General features: G+C 42.1%; 1 protein-coding gene across 2 annotated transcripts in view; it reads left to right on the top strand.

Annotated features, from left to right (window-relative positions):
• FREM2 (FRAS1 related extracellular matrix 2) overlaps positions 1-17286 on the top strand; it is a 277418-nt gene that overhangs the window by 248537 nt on the left and 11595 nt on the right. For both annotated transcript variants that reach the window (XM_033948675.1, XM_033948676.1), the window contains exons 17-22: positions 446-638; positions 3386-3490; positions 8715-8842; positions 9582-9716; positions 12451-12577; positions 16875-17062. In XM_033948675.1, the coding sequence (XP_033804566.1) occupies positions 446-638; positions 3386-3490; positions 8715-8842; positions 9582-9716; positions 12451-12577; positions 16875-17062 (876 nt within the window). The remainder of the gene's footprint in view (positions 1-445; positions 639-3385; positions 3491-8714; positions 8843-9581; positions 9717-12450; positions 12578-16874; positions 17063-17286) is intronic.

The following is a 17286-nucleotide window of genomic DNA, read 5'->3' on the forward strand; positions in this document are numbered from 1 at the left end:
TGGGTGTATTGTGGTGGGATTCGGTTGGGCTAAAAAAATTAATGCATATTCCATATTTCAGAAAGGTCCTCAATTTGATGCCCTTTTATTAAAGCTGCAGCAAAAGTGGCCTTAGCGTTCCCTTACTGTGAGTCTTTGCCAAAACAGGTTGATCAGGAAGAATCCAAAGTAAATGAGAGCAGTAAGATAATACAGATTTATAAATGTCAACATTAATGTAATATAAATGTATAGCTACTCAGATATGACTTATGCTTCGTTATGTGGCACATGCGATTAACTCTTTGAAGTAAAACGTGTTGCCCTCTTTCTCAATTGGATGGTACAGTGATTTGACTTGGAAAAGGAAGAAACAGACTCCTTTGCATTTTTGCTCTTTAGCTTAGGAAATGCTTCTAGTCCATTTTCAAAGCCCTAACTAAAGCCGTTCCTTTACTGTTGACAGGTCCTAAACCTAGTGCAGTCTTACGTCACTCTTCGTGTTCCCCTGTACGTCTCCTATGTTTTTCACTCTCCGGTGGGTGTGGGTGGCTGGCAGCACTTCGACCTACAGTCTGAGCTTCGACTCACATTTGTGTATGACACTGCCATCTTGTGGAAGGATGGAATCGGCAGCCCACCAGAGGCAGATCTTCAAGGTCAGTGCTGGGATGACATATACATCTGATGCTTTGTTACCTGTCTTTATGGTTTAGTACTGATGAAACACTGAGAGGATTGTAGGAATCATATGAATATTAACAGCTGCTTTGCCGACCTGATGAAGGGAGTGTAGCTCTGAAAAGCTAGTCAGATGTGAAATAAGTGAGTCCAATCAAAAGGTATTGCCTGCAAATTTTGTCTTTATGTTTTGTTTCTAGCCTACATTTCAGGCATCTGTCGTGGCCCTAGGGAGATGCCTAGAGCCACTTAAATTCACCCTAGGCCACTTCTGGGTGAAACCATGCCCACACCCAGCCTTGGGCGAGCTTAGGTGTCCCAACCTGTCTTCCTACACCCGTGATAAATGCCTACAGTGTAGGCGCCCTGCCTTGGGAAGGCTTTTTCTAAAAAGTGCATCCTGATTGGCTGCCAGATGGTGGTAGGCACGGGTATTTGCACCTGGTTTTATTTGATGTAATTGGTCAAGCCTAAATTTTAGTCCCAGGGCCGGCTGCTGTGCATGTTCTATAAAACCATGCCTAACTTTAGGCACAGTTTATAGAATAGCACAAAGCATGGTTTTTTTTGTGATGATTTTTTTTGCCACCATATATATAAAATCTGGCGCTTAAGAGTCTAATTATGAAAGTGAAAACAGCTTCATCATGGATATACACATTTTTTAAAATGATGTCATTTTTCCTGTTAAGTTGTCTACCAATACTAGCTTATTCCTCCAGTAAAGTCAGCTATAATTTTATATGCTCAGGACATCAGTGCTCGTGGAACAATTTTCTGTTAAATTATAGAGCAGAGTTCAAAGAATTCAAATAGTAAGGGCTGGATTCTGCAAACAGCGCTCTTATCAGCAGCCACCTACAAAACAGCCGCCGATCGCATGTAAATCATGCAATGGTGCCGTTTGGAGAATTGTGGCTACGTGATAGGTAGGCGCTGGAAATGTAGGCCAGGATTTTAAAGGCCTACATTCCCGGTACCTACCTTCCATGAGAATTGCATCTATAGAGGCCACCTACAGTATTAACTATGCCTATAGTGACCATAGGCACCTTTAGGTGCCTCTTTAGTCAAAACAACATTTTAGGTCCCTCCATTTTTTTTTTTACAACATTTTAATTGGTTTTTAATTGGAACAGTCAATTACTGCGCTAATTGAACCAATTAAAATGATTTAGGTGGCGGTAGGGCGCCTACTGCCAGCTCCCTAATGGCTCCGTTTTGAGAATTTGCTTCTCGAAGACTATTTTTCACATGTAAACATATTTTATATACAGGAAGGACTTTTATAAATTATGTGTGGGTATATATATATATATATATATATATATATATATATGTATATATATATATATACACACACATACATACAGTGGTATCTTGGTTTACGAGCATAATTCGTTCCAGAAGCATGCTTGTAAACCAAAATACTCGTATATCAAAGTGAGTTTCCCCATAGGAACTAAGGGAAACTCGCTTGATACGTTCCCACCCACCCCCACCCCCCGAGGCCAGCGGCGCTGCTCTAACCCCCCTTCCCCCCGAGAACAAGCATTGCTTCCCCCCCGAAAGCCTCCCCATGTGATCCGGCACCCTCCACTCCACGATCCGGCACCATCCCCCTCGCGATCTGGCACCCCCCCCACCGCCATCTGAAATTCCCCAGACCCACCCAAACACGCTTCTTACCTCCATCTGGCCACCGGCACCGGCATGTCCTATGCGTTGGTGCCGGTACCCGAAGATCTGCGTCCTCTTCTTTGCTGGGCCTCGAACATCTGCGCATGCTCAAGGCCTGCGAGTTCACGCTCTCTCCGAGAATCTCACATTATTATGCCTATTTTCACGTAATCTGCTCTTAGGCAGTCCTGGGGGCATAATTTGGACAGAGCTATGACTAGGAAGCATGCAATGAAGCTACTAAGTAGTAGATTTTAAAACAAGAATATATTTCTTCATTCAACTTGTAATTAAATTGTGAAATTCATTGCTGGAGAATGTGGTGAAAGCAGTCAGCTTAGCAGGGTTAAAAAAAAAGTTTGAATAATTTCCTAAAAGAAATGTCCATAAGCAATTGCTAAGATGGACTTGAGGAAATCCACTGCTTAAAACTAGGATAAGCAGCATAAAAACTGTTTTACTCTTTTGGGTTGGCTACTGTTGGAAACAGAATATTGGACTTGATAGACCTTTACTCTGTCCCAGTATGGCAATATTCTTATGATGCACATGCATATGTTATAAAATTTGCAAGTGCATTCATAGAATACATGCACACATAATGCATGCATGTTCTTTGGAGTACATATAAATTTGTGTGAAAATTTGTGCACAACTAGGAGTCCTTTTTGTTATAGACACATAGGTATAAATAGATGCTTTTGCAGATGTTTCCCCTCAAAAATGTGTTTATATAATTGTTTGGGGCATTATTGAGGAGATGCTGCCGTTTGATGTTTCCACTGTTATGAAACAGTGAATATGTTGTTGTCCTATTATATTGATCTTTATGGGAACTTCATACCAACATCCTGCTGCAACATAAGGCATGTAGATATAACAGGAATATCTGAGGTGTGATTTTTCTGAAAGAGGTGAAACAGGATAGAGTAAGTATGAGGTTAAAAAATAAAGATGGAAGACCCAAAGAGATAGCAACAGAATTAAGAAGGAGGCAAACTGATGTTTCTCTAAATGTTTTGCGTTGCTCGATTTGTCATGACAGGTTCTCTCTACCCTACAAGCATGCGCATCAGTGACGAAGGACGGCTGGTGGTTAACTTCAAGACTGAGGCTCGTTTCCACGGCTCATTCGTGATGTCACATCCAGGTAAAAATAAAGTTTGCCCATATCCTTTCTCACTAGGACTGGTGTACATTCCGGAGCCCATGCAGAGCTTGCCCAACCAGTAGGCAAGACTAGGCAGTTGCCTAGGATGGCAGCTTATAGGGGGATAGCAAAAAGCTGCTGCACTGAAAGCAAACCAGTAACACAAACACAAAGGACCATCCATTCCTAATTTAACATGTAATATATGAAATAAAACAGAAATAAAACAAACAAAAGAAAGGAATTTAAAAGTTATGGCTTAGAGAAATCCACTACTTTAAGCAACATAAAATCTGTTTTACTATTTGTGAGCTAGCTAGGTACTTGGGGCCTGGGTTGGTCACTGTTGGAATCAGGATACTGGGCTTGATGAACCTTCGGTCTGTCCCAGTATGACAGTTCTTATTTGAGCCAAGTATAGGATAATCAGGCCTTTGTGACATCACTGAAGAGTCATTGGTGGAATGAGGCATTATGACATCACAATCTCAGCTTTGGGTTTCTGCCTGGTACTTGGGACCTGGGTTGTTCACTGTTGGAATTGTGATACTGGGCTTGATGGACCTTTGGTGTGTCCCAGTATGGCAATACTTATGTTCTTATCATGACACCCAGTTATAGAATTGCCCCCATGGCATGGGAATTCTATAAATGGCGTGGGGCAGGGGGCCCAGTGTATTTGTGTGCCTAGGGGCCCTCAACAAATTAATCCTTCCCTGCATGTAAGAGACAATTGCTGCTCGATAGAGCTTACAATCCAATCAAAACAGACAAATGGGACAAATAGAGGTTAGGGAATTTCTCACAGAGGAAATGATAAAACAGACATGGGTACTTTACAACTACGTAGGAGTTAGGAGTTAAAAGCAGCCTTGAAAAAGTGGGCTTTTAGCCTAGATTTGAATATTGACAGAGACGGAGCTTGACATACTGACTCAGGAAGCCTATTCCAGGCCTACGGCATCTCTTGCTTTGAGCAAGCTTTACAAACTGATTACAGTTTTAATAAGGCAGTCACAATTTTCTTTCCAAAGAAAAATTAATTAAAGGGCTCTTTTGCTAAGATGCACTAAGCCCATTTTTTACGTGTTTCATAAAAGGAGGTTTGTTTGGGGGTTTTTTTCAGATCCTTCCTAATTTTACCATTACCGTGCAAGACCAGCAAAAATATTAATGCTGGAGCACTTACACCCGCTGTTTAGGATGCACTAAGTCCCCAAGTCTATCAACAGCACCTAACTTGGTAGTCTCTTGAAAAGCAGCACCTACAACATCAATCAAAGTTAGGCACCATTTGTAGAATCGTGCCTAGCAGCGCCTAATTTGACTTAGCCACGGGTAGGCATGTACACTTTAGGCATCGGTATATTAACCCAGATTTTTCTTGGTCTAAAATACCAATGCCATTTGGCACCTAAGTCAATCCTGCCTAAACTCTGCCCCAAATCCACCCCTAACTGTGCCTATTTGCCAACAGGCACCTCGGTGTAGATGCCTACATTGAAGTGGCAGTTGTTTTTTTTTTTTAATTGGGGATTTTCTTTTCCAAAATCTAAACTAAACTAAACCTTGGGTTTATATACCGCACCATCTCCGTAGACGCAGAGCTCGGCACGGTTTACAGGAAATAGGATGAGAGAGGAACTCCAGTGGAGGGTTTAAAGATTAGGTGTAAAAGGGTGAGGATGGTGGGAGAGGCCTAAGAGGGGGGGAAGTGTTACAGTTTTGAGAATAGCCAGGTTTTTAGGTGTTTACGGAAAAGTTGGAGGGAGCTTGAGGTTTGGAGCGGGGAGGTAAGGTTATTCCAGATCTCAATTTCAATGCAATACAAAAAGGCGCCACACAGAAAAAAAATACCAATCTATGCCACAACAAGCAAACCCCACCAGACCCACACAATCATCCCACCACCCTCCTCACCCACACTGCCCTCCACCCCGTCCACCCCCTACAAGCAATCGTGAACCAAAAATGCAATCTAGCTCCAGTGTGTCACAACTCAAAATAATAAGACATTTAACAGATGACTTCGTGCCCGGGGAGTTAATGTGGTCCAGAATGGCTCCCACCGAGCACAAAATGCCCATCCAGGCGGAGTGTCCAGGGAAGTCAATAACAGTCTTTCCATAGACGCTTGCTGTATCAAAAGCGTGTGCCAATGAGCGAGAGTAGGGGCATCCGCAGAAATCCAGCAATGCAGAATCATTTTCTTTCCCAACAGGACAGTGAAGAACGTGGCAAAGTATCCAAAGTAAACAACAGTTCCGCTCCAAGTACAAAAGGATAGTGCCACATATCAACAATGTGTTTGATTCAACTTGTAATTAAACTCTGAAATTCATTGCTGGAGAATGTGGTGAAAGCAGTCAGCTTAGCAGGGTTAAAAAAAAGTTTGGATAATTTCCCAAAAGAAAAATCCATAACAATTGCTAAGATGGACTTGAAGTAATCCACTGCTTATAACTAGGATAAGCAGCATAAAATCTGTTTTACTCTTTTGGGTTGGCCACTGTTGGAAACAGGATATTGGACTTGATAGACCTTTACTCTGTCCCATTATGGCAACTCTTATATTCTTATGATGCACATGCATATGTTATAAAATGTGCAAGTTCACATGGTCACCTTAGAACAGGTCCAAAACTTTTAATTGGTTTTATAATGGCGCTTTCAATTATCAGCACCAATTAATTCAGTTAAAAAAATGTACTCCCCTCCCCCTTTTACTAAACTACGATGAGGTTTCTATCACGGCCTGGGATGCTAGATGCACCAATGATGGTCCGATGCTCATTGGAATTCCTATGAGCGTTGGAGCATTTAGCACTCTGGTCTGTGGTACAAAACCTCTACCGCAGCTTAGTAAAAGGGGGGCATAAGTTAGGCACCTGGATCGGCTAGGCACGTTGATCTATGTACCTAACTGTAGGTGTCTTTTGTCGAATCAGAGCCTAAGTGCTCCCGCATTATCAGTGTGATCCAGTTAACAAATGCTAATGAAAACACACTAGCTGGATAATGCTTCTATACCCGTGACATGTCCCTCCAGAAAAAAAAGTTTAAAATAAATAATGTACGATTAAATTACCACAAAACATTTCAATGTACATCTTTTTTGTCACGTTAGGTGCACATTAACGATTAATATGGTTTAGTAAAGGGACCGTTAAGAATGCTCATGTAACCAATGCATAACAAGCTACAGTGGTGCCTCACACAACGAACTTAATTCGTTCCAGGAGCAAGTTTGTTATGCGAAAAGTTCGTTATGTGAAACGCGTTTTCCCATAACAATACATGTTAAAAAAAATAATTCGTTCTGTAGCATAAAATATGCTAAGATGACATAAAAAAAGATAAATTTTTGGTTATTATTTTTATTTAGATACATCTAAAAACATAATTGTTTTTTAAAACAACACACATTTTTTAAATTTAAAGACAGACTAAGTAGAGTCTAATTTTACAGTGAGAGAGGGCAGAGTCTCAGCGGCAAAAACTGGGACTTAACTGTTCATTTTTTTTTTTTTTTTCTACCGTGTTTCCCCGATGATAAGGCAGGGCCATCAAATAAGACAGCCCCCCCTTTTTAGAAAAAAATGTAAAATAAGGCACCCCCCCGCAAATAAGCCACCCACCGATACCTGCGCTTACCCGAATCGGGTGGTACGGTGGGTGACTCCGTGTGGTCCCTGGCACCCCCGACACGATCGGGGCAAGAGGGAGCTCAAGCCCTCTTGCCCCCCCCGACTCCCCGACACGATCGGGGCAAGAGGGAGCTCAAGCCCTCTTGCCCCCCCGACTCCCCGACACGATCGGGGCAAGAGGGAGCTCAAGCCCTCTTGCCCCCCCGACTACCCGACACGATCGGGGCAAAAGGGAGCTCAAGCCCTCTTGCCCCCCCGACTCCCCGACACGATCGGGGCAAAAGGGAGCCCAAGCCCTCTTGCCCCGCCGATTCCCCAACTCCCCGACAATATCGGGCCAGGAGGGAGCCCAAGTCCTCCTGGCCACGGCGACCCCCTAACCCCACCCTGCACTACATTACGGGCAGGAGGGATCCCAGGCCCTCCTGCCCTCGACGCAAACCCCCCCTCCCCCAACGACCGCCCCCCCCAAGAACCTCCGACCGCCCCCCCAGCCGACCCGCGACCCCCCTGGCCGACCCCCACGACACCCCCAACCCCCTTCCCCGTACCTTTCTGTAGTTGGCCGGACAGACGGGAGCCAAACCCGCCTGTCCGGCAGGCAGCCATCGACGGAATGAGGCCGGATTGGCCCATCCGTCCCAAAGCTCCGCCTACTGGTGGGGCCTAAGGCGCCTGGGCCAATCAGAATAGGCCCGGGAGCCTTAGGTCCCTCCTGGGGGCAGGGCCTGAGGCACATGGTCGGGTTGGGCCCATGTGCCTCAGGCCCCGCCCCCAGGAGGGACCTAAGGCTCCCGGGCCTATTCTGATTGGCCCAGGCGCCTTAGGCCCCACCAGTAGGCGGAGCTTTGGGACGGATGGGCCAATCCGGCCTCATTCCGTCGATGGCTGCCTGCCGGACAGGCGGGTTTGGCTCCCGTCTGTCCGGCCAACTACAGAAAGGTACGGGGAAGGGGGTTGGGGGTGTCGTGGGGGTCGGCCAGGGGGGTCGCGGGTCGGCTGGGGGGGCGGTCGGAGGTTCTTGGGGGGGGCGGTCGTTGGGGGAGGGGGGGTTTGCGTCGAGGGCAGGAGGGCCTGGGATCCCTCCTGCCCGTAATGTAGTGCAGGGTGGGGTTAGGGGGTCGCCGTGGCCAGGAGGACTTGGGCTCCCTCCTGGCCCGATATTGTGTGGGGAGTTGGGGAATCGGCGGGGCAAGAGGGCTTGGGCTCCTTTTTGCCCCGATCGTGTCGGGGAGTCGGGGGGGCAAGAGGGAACCAGGCGGAGAGAGGGCAGTTAAGCGCAGTGCCTGCGCGGAAGGATGCAGCTCGGGCGACTTCGTTGTGTGAAACGAAGTTCGTTGTACGGATCAAGACATAAAGTTCGTTGTGCGCAGCGTTCGCTGTGCGAGGCGTCCGTTATGCGAGGCACCACTGTAGTGCCAAGTTCTGAAAACGATGATGCTGTTGTTTCTATTAATCCATGTTATGGGAATTGGGATGTCTGTCATAGAATTGGTTTTTATGTTTCCACCAAGTGTAAATAGATTAATCTCTGCTCAGTTGATTTTACTGATGAGCCTGTGCCACCTTCTTTCTAGCATCTTCTTTGGGTTCCTTGATCATGTCAATGGATCATCCGGGCCTAACATTTACTCTCAGCCTGGTACGAAGTGAACCAACATACAACCAACCCATACAACAATGGAGCTTTGTTTCTGATTTTGCGGTAAATGCAAACGTCTTGTATCATATTCTAAACACAATGGGCTGGATTCATTAAATGGTGTCTAAAGTTAAGCGCTGTTAAAATCTGCATTAAGTGCCAATTTATAAAGATCACTTAGCGCCAAGCATCCTTTATAGAATAGCTCTTAGTGCAAACTTAGGCCTGCTGAAACCTGGTTTAAATCCTCACACCCAACTGATGGCAGCTGGGTGTAGAAATTCAAGTATTCTATAACATAGCACCCTGATCTACCCTACCATGGCCACACCTTTTTCGAGTTGTTCACTATGAAATTCAGGTGCCCATGTTATAGAATAGGGCACTGGTTCTTAAACCTGTCCTGTGGGACCCCCAGCCAGTCTAGTTTACAAGATATCCCTAATGAATATGTATGAAGCAGATTTGCATGCCTGTCACCTCTGTTATATGCAAATTTGCTTCATGCATATTCATTAGGGATATCTTGAAAACCCAACTGACTGGAGGACCCCAGGACAGGTTTAAGAACCACTGGAATAGGGCAGGTTCATGCATAACTCGTAATTAGTGTCAATTAAGTGTCAATTAACTCAAATAATTGATTGGAGGCACCTAATTGACTAATTAGTATCCATGCAGATCCACACCCAAATTGGGGTGCCAAACTTTGGGCAACATGTATAGAATCTGGGGGAGTAAATATTTTAAATATTTAACCAGAAGACTAGCTAACTGCATGTTTTCCTCTCTATGTCACTAGGTGCGAGACTATTCTGGAACCTACACAGTAAAGCTGATACCATGCACCACTTCACCATATCAGGAATACAGCATACCTGTTGTGTGCAACCCCAGGGAGCCAGTCACTTTTGACCTTGACATCAGATTCCAACAGGTACATAAAACCATTTCCTGAAAACATATGAAAAATGGATGATGGATCCGTTTATTACAAGCAGTTTTTTGAAACAATAATATGGGCTCCTTTTTATGAAGCTGCGTTAGGGTTTTTTATCGTGAGTTATTGAGGTAAAAGTTCCAACGCTCATAGGAATTCTATGAGCGTCAGAACTTTTACCGCAGTGGCCTGTGATAAAAACCCTAACGCAGCTTCATAAAATGGGGCTATAAATAAAACATATGCAGAAAAGGAGCTTGTGGAGGACAATAGGACCCAACATGGTCCCTATTTCGGCGTAAAGCGCCTTTTTCAGGAATCCTTAAAAGAAAAATGTAAGTTCTGATTGGTAGAGATTTCTGGGAATACTGAACCTGTTAGATTCTGCGTTTTGGCTAGGGAATAGGTTAGCTTTAAGATCAAGAACTCCCTGCTCAGCTTTCTTGGTCATGGCTGAATCTTGCTATACTGTATTTATCTTACTAGATGCTTTCCTAGAAAAAGATTCACAAGATCGACCTTAAATTCTCAGCCATGTCACCTCCCCCACCACCTCTTCTGGCTGTCCACTCTACCAACCTCCCTTTAACAACCCCTACCACCTTTTCCTCCTTTTCTGAAGTCACAGAAAAGGAAACTGCTCACTTTCTCTACTTCTCCAAACCCACTACCTGTTCCCCTGATATGATTCCTACCCGCCTACTCTCCCATGGTATTCCCTTCCATCTGTCACATCCTTAACCTTTCGTTCTCCACTGCTACAGTTCCTCACTAGACCCTGCATCCCTCTCCAACTACTGCCCATCTTCATCCTCCCTTTCCTAACCAAACTACTCGAATGTGCTGTTCACTGCTGTTGCCTGGACTTCCTTTCTTCTCATAACATTCTTGACCCACTTCAATTGAGCTTTCAACCTCTCCATTCTACAGAAACTGCCCTTGCTAAAGTCTCTAATGACCTATTCCTGGCCAAATCCAATGGCCTGTACTCTATACTCACCCTTCTTGATCTGTTTGCTGCCTTCAGCACTGTTGATCACCACCTCCTTCTCAACACACTGTCCTCACTGGGATTCCAGGATTCTGTTCTCTCCTGGTTTCTTTCCTATCTCCCCCATTGTACTTTCAGTGTATGTTACGGTGGATCCTTCTCCACTGCTATCCCACTATTTATCGGTGTATCTCAAGGCTTTGGCGGGGGCTCTCTCCTCTTCTCCATATATATCCCGCTCTCTCGGTACACTGATCTCTTCCCATAGTTTTCAATATTACCTCTCTGCCGATGAGATCTACCTCTCCACACCAGATATCTATACAGGAATTCAGGCCCGAGTCTCAGCCTACCTGTCCAGCATTGCCACATGGATGTCTCACCGCTATCTCAAATTGAATATGGCTAAAACTGAACTCTTTATCTTACCAACTAAACTCACCTCCCCCCTCTTGCCGTTCTCTATTTCTGTGGATAACACTCTCCTCCTCCTTGCCTCGTCAGGTCACAATCTCGGGGTGATCTTTGACTCCTCTGTCTCCTTCTCTTCATAGATCCAACAAACCACTAAAATCTGTCACTTTCTCCTCTATAATATTACCAAAATCCGACCTTTCCTTTCTGAACACACTACCAAAACTCTTATCCACACTCATCACCTCACACTTAGACTACTGCAAGATAGAACTAACTTTGGCCAGTTAGCACTGAAAATCGAAACCTATATTGGACCTGTCCCAAAACAACCCCAGAACACTCCCAGGATCACCAGCTTACATTTTGGTTCTAGTGATTTTCAGCCAGGATAACTTGTTATATCCTGCTGAAAATAACAGCTTAGTCACAGAGACACAAATTAAACAGTTGGCGGCCATTGACGACTAGTTGACTCATTTTTGAATATCAAGGGATGTATATATAAGTAGTATTTGAGGGCATTCTAGATAGATGGATACATTTTTTTGTATCATCAGTCTTATAAGCCCTTCAAAACTTTCTTCTCAGAGCATTAGGCTATAATATTCTTCATTGATCCTTTTTCCTTTTAAATATCAACTCATTCATTATTCACAAATAATTCAATTTTGATGTTCTCTTATGTATTGTTTATGCTTTTTGTAAAACTTGGGAAAACATGGGGAAAAAAATCAACTATCTTGTGCAGAGATTCACTTTCAAAAGGAAGCTGTGGCAACAAACAGGAATCCATTACAAATTCATATTCTGCCCAACTGGCTATTTCAAGAGAATTACCCCTTCAACTTCCATTTGCAATGCTATAATTATAATTATAGCAGTCACATGTCTTCCTTATATTTATTTATTGGGATTTATTAACTGCCTTTTTCATGAAGAGATTCACCCAAAGCAATTTACAATGCACTGAATAGTAATGAAGTATTTTCCCTATCTGTCCTGGCATGCTCACAATCTGTGTTACCTGGGACAATAGAGGGTTAAGTGACTTGCTCCAGAAGCGCTGGGATTGAACTCTCAGCTTCAGGGTGCTGAGGCTGCAGCTGTAACAACTAGGACATGCCTCCACTCCTATATATCTTGTGTAGAATGTTTTTAAGTGCTATCTTATTAGGTTTAAATTGAATGTAAGTAATGGCACTAGTCACGATTTTATGTATTTGCATATGTAGTGTATTCTAATGGTCAATGTGTAGCAAGTTTAGCTGTAGTTCCAGACATTTCTGTTGGTTGTTGATTTTTTTGACCCTCTGGTTTTTCCAGGTGAGCGACCCTGTGGCTGCCGAGTTCAGCCTGAATACCCAGATGATCCTCCTGTCTAAGAAGGCCCTGTGGTTATCTGATGGATCAATGGGTTTTGGCCAGGAAAGTGATGTTGCTTTTCTGGAAGGTATGATCTCTTTCCCTTCAAGTAAGAGTGAACATAAGGTCACGGTTCTAGCTTTGCATTCTGAAACTGTAATAGCCCTTGAAAATGGAAGCATACAGTATAGGGCTCTACAGCTGTGTGACATCAAAAACCTGAGCACTGAAAGGGCGATTCTGTAAATTGGCGCCTAACGATAGCTGCCAGTTGTGTTCGCAAGCTATAGAATAAAAGTAAGTGTTTAATTGGCACCACTAATTGTCAACTACACTCATAAGAGCTAAGTACTATTCTAAACCTACATGCCAAAATTGCTTAGGCCTGATTTCTATAAACAGTGCCCTACCGACACCTAAGTTAGGTCCAAAATACTATTTAAAAGCAGACATAAAAGAAATTTCAAGGTGCCTAATAAAACGCCACCAGAATCATACCTATATAGGCGCTTTAAGATGGAGGTGGGTATGGAGAGGGATAGGGATATGATGTATTCTGGAAAGGCATTTAAGATCTGGTGTTAAATGATCATAATAATTACAAGTCAAAGATCTTGATGCTTTTTTGGAATGTGTTTCTGTTTCTCTCTATGCTTATTTTTATCTCTATTTTGTTTACTTTAATTATTATTTTAATTCTATCTTTAAATTATTTATTCATTACTTGTTGGAATATTTCATTTCTATCTCTATCTCTACCTCTGTCTTTTTATTTTTATTTTTCATACTTCAGGTACTTTAGGTACTTCTTCAGGTACTTTAGTTAGATTGTGAGCCTTTGGGACAGTTAGGGAATTTCCAAGTACCTATCTTATTTATTTAGTTTTTATTTATTGTATCTTTAATGCATCATTTTTGTAAACTGCTTAGAAACCTCACGGTTATTAGCGGTATATAAGAATTAAATTAAATTAAAATTAAAAATTAATGTCACTGTAGGCCTGGCTGACTCTGGAAGTGGTGTTAGGCGCTGTAAAACACCTATGTAGGCGTTTTTCACGTCAAAGGTAGGTGCCAGAAATGTAGGCCTTGAAAACCCTGGCCTACATTTCTGGCGCCCACCTTTCCCGAAGGCGCGATTCTTTAAACAGTGCTGCCGTGTGATTGACACGTGATTTGCGGTAACTGAAAACGGCGCCATGTAGCGAATCCAGTATGGGCTTGTCTCAGAAATACAAACGTCACATAGAATATCTAAAGTTAAATGCACTTCAGATCACAGGCACCAATTTCATTTTATTTATATATTTATAATCTACTTAAAAGCCTAAGCATCTCACAATAAAACATACATAATAATGAGAACAAACTTAAGTATCAGAATGAGCAAAATCAGTAAAGTTATCCTATTCAATGTGATCATAATCTATTCTGCAAAAGTCTTTTTCCACCATCATCTTAACTATCAAGGATTTTACATCAACCAAACGATTTAACAAAAAAATGTGTTTTAAGCAATTTACTGAATTGTAATACTTTTTTACACAATCTTATTTTTCCCTGTATCTCATTCCACAAGACTGGGCCAGTGACAGAAAAAGAAGATTTTATAGTACCGACATGATTCACCTCTTCTCTTTTTTGTACATCTAATAACATACAATTTTCTGGTCTTAACGACCTACTTGGTCTAAATAAGGCTAAAGTAGTCTGGTAAAGTACCATAAATTTATTATTGAACTATCTTCAAAATTTAAAATTATACCCAGAGATGTACCGGTAGCCAAAGAAGTTTCTTTAGAATTGGAGTGATATGTACAAAATGGGATTTCCCCATCAATATCCGAGCTACTGAATTCTGTACGATCTACAGTGCTTTCGTGTGGATGGCTGGTAATCCCAGATAAATACTGTTACAATAATCAAGCTTTAATAGTACCATAGATTGTAAGACTTGTCTAAAGTCCCAGCCAGTCAGGATATTTCTCAATTTTGACAACATTCTCATCCCAAAGTAAGCTAACTGTACTACTCATGCCACTTGCGGTTTTAGCATCAATTTGGCGTCGAGAATCACCCCTAACACCATAATCTCTTCTACAGAATCAGTCCCTGAATTTCCAGGTTTGCAGAGTCAGCTAAAGCCGGTTATATGCACTATTTAGCAGTTAACTGGCTGTGGGGCACCACATAAAGATAAGACTGATGTTTTTCTAGTTTTATTTATGCAGTGATCTTGGTCAGTTAAGCGCTGACTATCAACACTTAATTGGCCAAATGCTGACTCCACCCACTGAATCTACCCAAAAGAGCTGGGGGGTTTTCATAGGTGCTTATTGGACATTTTCAATGGCACTAACCAATTATTCCCAAGTAAGTGATTTAGCCAGCCAGGATCCTCTTTTGGCCAGTTAAATTGTTTTGAATATTGCCTCAATTATTTCTAAAAATGAACATTTATCCTTGCTCATGGATAGGCATAAATATCCGTGGGTTCAATCTAGGCAGGATTTCTGCTGCTTTGCCCTATTATTTTATAAAGACATGAAGACACCTCTTTGGCTTTCACATAGTCGAATTACCATCTACAGGAATAACTCTAATGAGCCACCTAGATTTAGCCAGCAAGAACACACATAAATTGTGGTATTGAGGTCATACACTTGCATATATTGACAGATATGTACATAAATTACCTTTTTTCCAGCTACACACTGTTCTGTAAGCATGTACCAACATTTGAAAGTGCATACTTAGCGGGGTTTTAAAAAGGCTTGGGTAATTTCCTAAAAGAGAAGCCCATAGGCCATTATTGAGATGGCTTGGGGAAATCCACTGCTTATTCATAGGATAAGCAGCATAAATCTGTTTTACTACTTGGGATCTAGCTTTAGGTACTTGGAAATAGGATGATAGACTTGATGGACCTTCAGTCTTATGTGAGCCAAGTATAGAATAATCAGGCCATTGTGACATCACTTATGAGGCATTGGTGGAATGAGGCATTATGACATCACAATCTCAGCTCTGGAATGTTGCTGTTCTATGGGTTTCTGCCTGGTACTTGGGACCTGGGTTGGCCACTGTTAGAAACAGGATACTGGGCTTGATGAACGGTGTCCCAGTATGGCAATTCTTATGTTCTTATACTTTGCAGATGGGAATTACCATGGGCAGAGTTTGACCATGGCATGGATGGGGTGCACGTTCACTTGCATATGTTACTGGCCAAGTCATTTAAAATATTGAAATATAGTAAATTTGATCATGTAACACCTTTTATTACATTACATTACAGATTTCTATTCTGCCATTACCTTTCGGTTCAAAGCGGATTACAAAAAGAGTTATGGAAGAAGGGTTACAACGTTAGATCAGAGAAGGTTTCCAAGAGAGGGAAAAGTTATTTATGCAATTGCACTGGTTCCCATTAAAGACTAGAATAATTTTGAAATCTTCCTATACCAGTCACACAATTTCATATGGACAAACCTCTGCAACTGTGATTAGTTTTATAACTCTTAGATCAAAGTCTCTTCATGCTTTACAGCAATTAGAATTGGCCTTTCTATCTTTTAAAGATATATGTTATAAAATAATTTAAGAAGGTTTCTTTTTATGCCAGGTGATTTCAATATGGAATTGTCTATCTCAGAAAATAAAATGTCATTGTTCCTATTTTTAATTTCATAAATGCTTAAAGACATACACATTTGATAAGTATCTGATTAATTATCAGTAGTGCAGCGATTTGTAATGTTTGCTGTTTTACATTTGTTTTTTATGTATTTTTCTTTTCAGCTAATTTTTAAGCTTTTTTGGACCTTTTTTAAGGCGTCAGCAGGTTATAAAAGTCAAATTAGATTAGGTTAAACTTCACCCTCCATTGTGCCAGGTACAAAAAACTAGATTGTCAGCCCACTAGGAACAGAGATAGTACCTGATCATAATATATAGAACTGCTTTGGTTGTACCACAGAAAGGCAGTATATCAAATGTACTATCTTTACTTTAATTTTTTTTATATATAATATTTTATTGAATTTTTTAAATATAGCAATGTATAGATAAACATTACTTTAAATTATAACAAACTATAATGTACATTTGCCCCCCCCCCCTCTTCTGTGAAACTGCGATAGCAGTTTCTAGCGCAGGGAGCCGCGCTGAACGGCCCGCGCTACTCCCAAGGCTCATTGAGTTCCTATGAGCGTCGGAAGCAGCGCGAGCCATTCAGTGCGGCTCCCCGCGCTAGAAAATGCTATCGCAGTTTTGTAAAAGAGGGGGGTTGGTCTTTAACGTTCTAGGTGCAATCATTGATGGCAGACCAATCACATGGTAAACTATGCAGAATGAAAAATAGCATAATATTCTATTTTTTTCAGGTGCAATTATCTATGGGCGCGTAATGGTGGATCCAGTACAGAATCTGGGTGATTCTTTTTACTGTAGCATCGAGAAGGTATTTCTTTGCACTGGATCTGATGGCTATGTCCCCAAGTATAATCCACAGAATGCTGAATATGGCTGCTTAGCAGACTCGGTATCTCTTTTGTACAGATTTAAGATCCTGGTATGTATACATATTATAATACTGTACAAATCTATTTGACAAAGAGCAAAAACTTCATTTTGGCCATTATTAGGCCCTCCAAATTAGTAAAAACCCCTCAAGAAAGAGAGAAAGAGACTTTTACACTTCGTGTTTTTCAGCAAATTGAATATGTAGAATAGGGAGAGAAGGCATTACTTGTACTAGCATTAGTGAAAGTTTATATTATGCGTATTTTATTAATT

The sequence above is a fragment of the Geotrypetes seraphini genome, chromosome 6, assembly GCF_902459505.1.
Source record: "Geotrypetes seraphini chromosome 6, aGeoSer1.1, whole genome shotgun sequence".
NCBI lineage: Eukaryota > Metazoa > Chordata > Amphibia > Gymnophiona > Dermophiidae > Geotrypetes > Geotrypetes seraphini.